Here is a 6,460-nt window from a genome sequence, read left to right as displayed (position 1 = left end):
AAAAAAAAAAAAAAAAAAATTGTTTGGAGGATTGGTGTGGTTTTTTGGTGGTGGTAGTTTTTTTGTTTTCTGTGTAGCACTGGCTGTCCTGGAACTCCCTCTACAGACCAGGCTGGTCTTGAACTCAGAAATGAGCCTACCTCCACAGTGCCAGGATTAAAGGCGTGCCCCACCACACCTGGCTGTTTTGATTTTTTGACACAAAGCCAAACACCGTACCCAAGGCTAACCTAATTTATGATCTTTCTGCTCCAGACTCCACTTGCCAAAAATCACAGGTATGCACATCCATACCCGATTAAAATGTAAGATTAAGGGAAGAGGGGAAGAGAAACAAACGCAAGCATAGTAATACACACACACACCTATGACCCAAGAAGGATCAGAAGTTCAAGGCCAACATTAGGGGCATAGAAAGTCAGAGGTCAGCCTGAAATACATGAAGAGACCCTGTCTCAAAAAAAAGGGGGAGGGTAAAGATACCGGTGGGCATGATGGCTTATATACCAACACTCAGGCAAAAAGTAAACACTGGGACATTGGGACTGGAGAGATGACTCTACAGTTAGAGCATTTGTTGCTGTTTGAGAAGACCAGAAGGGTTCAACTCCCATCATCTACCTGATGGTTCACAACCACCCTAACTCCAATTCCAGGGGCTCCACTGCCTCCACTGGCACCAGACATGCAAACATAAATGCAAGTAAAACATCCAGCCGGGCGATGGTGGCGCACGCCTTTAATCCCAGCACTCGGGAGGCAGAGGCAGGCGAATCTCTGTGAGTTCGAGACCAGCCTGGTTTACAGAGCTAGTTCCAGGACAGGCTCCAAAGCCACAGAGAAACCCTGTCTCGGAAAAAAAAAAAAAAAATCCATACACAAAAAAAATTATACATAAAGGCAAAGATTCATATACATAAAATTAAATAATTTTAAGAAGATACATATTAGTCACTCCGTTAAGTACAGATTTTGTTTTAGAAGGCGCTTCTACTGCAATGTAACATTTTTGCTAAGACAAAAGCCTATGTATCACACTCTTATCCTGTGACCAGGACATACATTCAAACCCAAGAAGTGGAGGAACCCACTCAATCTACAAAATGGAGAATAGGGGATATATTAATAAACCTCTCCGCTACCTCAGTAATACACAGACACACTTAGAGAAGCTTCAGTGTCAGCTCTGACGGGTTAATCATCTCACATTTAGTGAACCCTAAATAGTAAATATTTCAAGATTCCGTGAGGATGAGCTCAGGCCTACCCAATTCCACAGGACCAACAAAACTCTACTACAGACAAGGGCCCCTCATCCTGTCATGTACCTCCAGGATAAATACTAAAATAACAAGTCCAAAAACAGGTGTAACCCATGTGTATGGAGTATGGCCTCTGTAGTCACACATCTGTATCTTCCAGTATAACACACAACTTCTGTAATGCTGGAGCTATGTGCCTGTTGCCTCACCTGCAAAAGGGATACCAGAGAATCTACTTCGTAAAGCTACTGTCATGTTTATATGCTACATTATGCACGAAAGTCCTACAGTAAGGCTCGGATCAGGTACAGGTTCAAACACACACTCTATATAAGCCGCCTGTGAAATCAAAGATCCTGGAGACCACTGACACTTCCACCTTTGAGGAGAGGGAATCTCTATGCAGCCCAGGCTAGCTTTAAACATGCAATCCTCCTTCCTCGGTGCACCTCCCAAGCGGTGCTAGGATAACAACCATGCACTACCACAGTCCGCTTTCTCCATCAATTAGTAACACCAATTGTGTGCCTGACATTGAAAGCCGGCCAGGCTGAGGGGCTGGCTCAGCAGTTAGGAGAACTGGTCCTGAGTTCAATTCCCAGCAATCACATACTGGCTCCCAACAATCTATAATGGAATCTACTGCCCAGTTCTGACATGCAGGCATACATGCATAAATAGCAATCATTTACACAAATAAAGAAATAAATATTTTAAAAGAAAGGAAGAAAAATGGCCAGGCCTACAACTGACCAGGCAAAGCTACTTACCCCTACCAAATCTTATTTTCCTCATCTGCTAAATAGGAAATAACAGTACCCGCTGCATATGCCATTGAAAAACTGAATGAGGTAACTTCTCTGAAAAGCTTCAACAATGCCTGGAACACATCAAGTGTTCAATAAAGGACGAGAATCACGATTCATCGCCTTCCTTACAAGCCTGGAAGCGACTTCGGATCGTCTCTTAGACACCTGTGTTCCTGGTGCCCAAGTCAGTTCTTGAACGTTGTTGAAGTACTCAACAAATTCTCCTCGCATCAGATCTGAAAACTCGCCGTTCACTTCTAGGACTACCTCTCAAAAAACGCAAGAGAAAAAAATTCAACGACCACACATTATGTGGAATAAAACGTACTGCCGAGCCTATGCACCACACATGTGTCAGCTTCTCACAACATCTTTACTTTCTGAGGTCTGCAAGTCCCAAAAGCTAACTGTTCTCGCAGCTGATTTCGGAAGGAAACTGCTATCTTACACTTTCTTCCAAACCCGCCCCGTACTTCGGCCCTTGTGATCACAACACTAGTGCATTCTGCGGACCCCGACTCCACGCCGGCCTTTCTCAGCTCGGGAAAGACAGCGGTCCCTCTTGCCGGGGCAATGCGTTTACGCCGCAAAAAAACCAGGAAGCAAACTATCCCGCAGAAAGCAGAGGCAAGGCCAGCACGCGAACAAAAGAACGCTAACTCGCCGTCCCCAGACGCTTTAATGCCATCGGTGAAGAAATAAACTTGGGTCCGTAGGCATTCCTCTGTCGAGCGTGCTCGCCCGTGGTCTCCCCGCTGCAGCGGCTTTGTGCGCGGGAGACGAGCGGGACCGGCCAACTTTTCCTTAAAGATGGTGCCACGCTCTCGCGGCGAGTGAAAGGTCACGGCGCGGGGCAGCAGGCGCAGGCCGGCCTCATCTCCGCCGCGCGCAAGTTGGCCCGCTCGACTTTGCCTTTTGTCTCCGCCACCCCGCTCCGACCCGCCCGCAGTCAAGCTCGCGACCGCGGGATGCGGGGCCGCGGCCTCTTACCGCCCGCCGCGCTACTGCCGCCGCCACCGCTGCTCGGGCCCGCCGCGCACAAAGCGCGCCGGCGGAGCGCGGGCCGGACGCTGGGGCCTCAGCGCCGCCTGGCCCGAGACGGCGGGGGCGCGCGGCCCCACCCAGCTAGCAGCACGCTCGGGTTCCTGCCCTCTCGCCGCGGCTGTTGCCATCATGACCACGGCCAGCGCCCGAGCGCCGAACGCAGACCCCGCGCCTCACCTCAGCATCCGCGGCGGCCATGGCCCGGGCCCGCAGCGTGGCCCCGCCCCTCCCGCGCGCCATCGCCCCGCCCGCGCCTCGCGGCCTAGGGCCGGGGCGGGGCTGGGCGAACACTCTTGCGCCTGCGTGAGCGTCCGCGGCTGCGCACCCGGAGCCGGCTGTGCGGCGCCTGCGTCTGGCAGAGAAGCCAGGTGGCGCCTGCGCGCTGAAATTCAACCTGGGCTCTTGGTGCTGTGACTGCTTCATCAAAAGGTTTCCGTTTCCCGTTTCCTTGGTTTCGCTCCCTTTCATATACCTGCGGTCCAAAAATATTACTTGGAAAGTTCCAGGAGGAACCTAGTCCTACTTTTCAAGTTAGGCACCAGTCTTGAGTTAGCAGAAAAAGTCCGCGTTTCTGTTTGGTTCTGCAAAGGTGTCGATCACCCTTTTGTCCCGCGTATCTAAGATACCGCGACTGGTTTGTTCATTGTCTCTAGCCAGGTGGGTTTCCACACTGACTTTTAACTTCTGTCCCTACAATCCTTATCCTATTTAATAGTGGTGCCGGGCGGTGGTGGCGCACGCCTTTAATCCCCGCATTCGGGAGGCAGAGGTAGGCGGATCTCTATGAGTTCAAGGCCAGCCTTGTCTACGGAACAAGTTCCTGGAGGAGATCCAAAGCTACAGAGAAACCCTGTCTCGAAAAAAAAAAAAAAAAAAGTGGCTCCTACGTGTAAGGATAGTGATGTGGCCTTTCCAAAATGCTAGAGAAGCCGGGCGGTGGTGGCTCACGCCTTTAATCCCAGCACTCAGGAGGCAGAGGCAGGCAGATCTCTGTGGGTTCGAGACCAGCCTGGTCTACAAGAGTTAGTTCCAGGACAGGCTCCAAAACCACAGAGAAACCCTGTCTCGAAAAACCAAAAAAAATAAATAAAACAAAATGCTAGAGAAGCGTAAAGTGCTTCCTTTAAGTGAAAAGGCAGGTTTCAGTCAGTAAAAGTCTTAACGCTAAGGGAGCAAAGGGAAGAACAACACTAAGAACACATTTTCCATGAAATTGTAAAAAAAAAAAATCTGTGCTAGTTCTGCTATCGAACTATAAACACTGCAAAAATTACAGCCACAGGGCATAAATGCTAATATGTAAAAAGAATTACATCTGTGGATAAAGAATATGAGAGGTGGGTGTGGTGTGCGTGCGCGCTTTAATTTTAGCACTGTGGAGGGAGAGGCTGGCAGATCTGAGTTCGAGGCCAGCCTGGTCTACAAAGTTAGTTTCAGGAAAACCAGAGCTGTTACACAGAAAAACCCTGTAAAAAAATAAATAAATAACCAAAATATATGTATTTATATATGAAATATACATATAATGTGTTCCAGTGATGAGCACATATTATACATATGTCAGAAAAAGTACTGAGGCTGTATGAAGACTTTCAAAAGAGGGTACCTAAAAAAGGGAAGGCACCAAGCCATTTTTTTTAAGATTTATTTATTTATTATGTATTCAGTGTTCTGCCTGCATGTGTCCCTGAAGGCCAGAAGAGGGCACCAGACCTCATTACAGATGATTGTGAGCCACCATGTGGTTGCTGGGAATTGAACTCAGGACCTTTGGAAGAGCAGGCAAAGCTCTTAACCACTGAGCCATCTCTCCAGCCCCCAAGCCATTTTATTGAAAGTGAGAGATAGCTATACAGATGAAGAGATGGGTCTGGACTAAGGAAGGAAGTAAATACTCTATGCATATTATTATATTTGTAGTGGAGAGGTTGCTTCTACATTTGAAGCTGCTGTCACATGTCAAACAGACTTGAAAAACGGGGTTTATTTTAATAATTATTTATTTATTATGTATAATATTCTGTCCGTGTGTATGCCTGCAGGCCAGAAGAGGGCACCAGACCTCTTTACAGATGGTTGTGAGCCACCATGTGGTTGCTGGGAATTGAACTCAGGACCTTTGGAAGAGCAGGCAATGCTCTTAACCACTGAGCCATCTCTCCAGCCCCCGAAAAACAGGTATTAAGGTGAAAGGCCAGAGAACTGAAGTCATCTGAGTAAGATGAAGAACAAATTGAAGCAGGAGCAGAAATGAATAAATAAGTAAAAGTTGCTGAAATGGGGGGCTGGAGAGATGGCTCAGTGGGTTAAGAACACTGACTGCTCTTCCAGAGGACCTGAGTTCATCTCAGCACCCACATGGCAGCTCACAACTGTCTGTAATTCCAGTTCCAGGGGACTCGACACACATGGCAAAACACCTGTGCACATAAAATAAAAAATAAATAAATAATAAAAAATTTTTTAAAAGACTTCTTTAAAAAAAGTTGCTCAAATGTTTCAAACTCTAACGATATTAAGATCACATTATGGCAAATGTTCCTAAAATGGAATACAGTAGTAACGCCACCAGCACAGTCAAACACAGTGGCATACACTCTAATCCCAGCACTAGAACCCTGATCTACATACAAAGGTCCTGAAAGACAAACGGTACAAGACTTCACATATTAGACAAGCGTTGAATTATTGAACTACAGCCCTAATGCTTTTATTTTTTTTTCTTTCTTTGAGACAGGATCTGAGTGAGTTGCCCAGGCTAGCCTTGAGTCCATTCAGTCCTTGAACCTGCTCTCCTATCTCAGCCTTTCTGTACCTGCATTACAGGCCTCACCATTAGAAGCTGATTTTAAATTTGTGTTTATTTGGGGGTTTTGTTTTGTATTTATTTATTTGATTGATTGATTTTTTTAAGATTTATTTATTTCATGTGGTGGCACATGCCTTTAATCTCAGCACTTGGGACATAGACAGGTGGATCTCTTTGAGTTTGAGGCCAGCCTGGTCTACAGGGCGAGATCCAGGTCAGGTTCCAAAGTTACAGAGAAACCATCTTGAAAAAACAAATGATAATAATATAATAAAAGTAAATATTTGCCAGGCGGTGGTGCGGCACGCCTTTAATCCCAGCACTTGGGAGGCAGAAGCAGGCAAATCTTTGTGAGTTTGAGACCAGCCTGGTCTACAAGAGCTAGTTCCAGGACAGGCTCCAAAGCAACACAGAGAAACCCTATCTCGAAAAACAAAATAAATAAATATTTATTGCCGGGCGGTGGTGGCGCACGCCTTTAATCCCAGCACTCGGGAAGCAGAGGCAGGCAGATCTCTGTGAGTTTGAGGCCAGCC

At 47.0% G+C, this 6,460-nt stretch overlaps 1 protein-coding gene across 5 annotated transcripts in view; it reads right to left on the bottom strand.

Moving 5' to 3' along the window:
• Ehmt1 (euchromatic histone lysine methyltransferase 1) overlaps positions 1-3,352 on the bottom strand; it is a 168,905-nt gene extending 165,553 nt beyond the window's left edge. For 4 of the 5 annotated variants that reach the window (XM_026778400.1, XM_026778412.1, XM_013346039.2 and 1 more), the window contains exon 1: positions 3,293-3,352. In XM_026778400.1, coding sequence (XP_026634201.1) covers positions 3,293-3,313 — 21 coding nt within the window. In that variant the 5' untranslated portion in view covers positions 3,314-3,352. The remainder of the gene's footprint in view (positions 1-3,292) is intronic. The other variant, XM_026778403.1, reaches the window with a different exon arrangement.
• Positions 3,353-6,460: the final 3,108 nt, after the last annotated feature.

Source organism: Microtus ochrogaster, chromosome 4 (assembly GCF_000317375.1).
Source record: "Microtus ochrogaster isolate Prairie Vole_2 chromosome 4, MicOch1.0, whole genome shotgun sequence".
Classification (NCBI taxonomy): Eukaryota; Metazoa; Chordata; class Mammalia; order Rodentia; family Cricetidae; genus Microtus; species Microtus ochrogaster.
The sequence above is the reverse complement of the archived record's forward strand: the minus strand, read 5'-3'. Positions and strand labels throughout refer to the sequence as shown.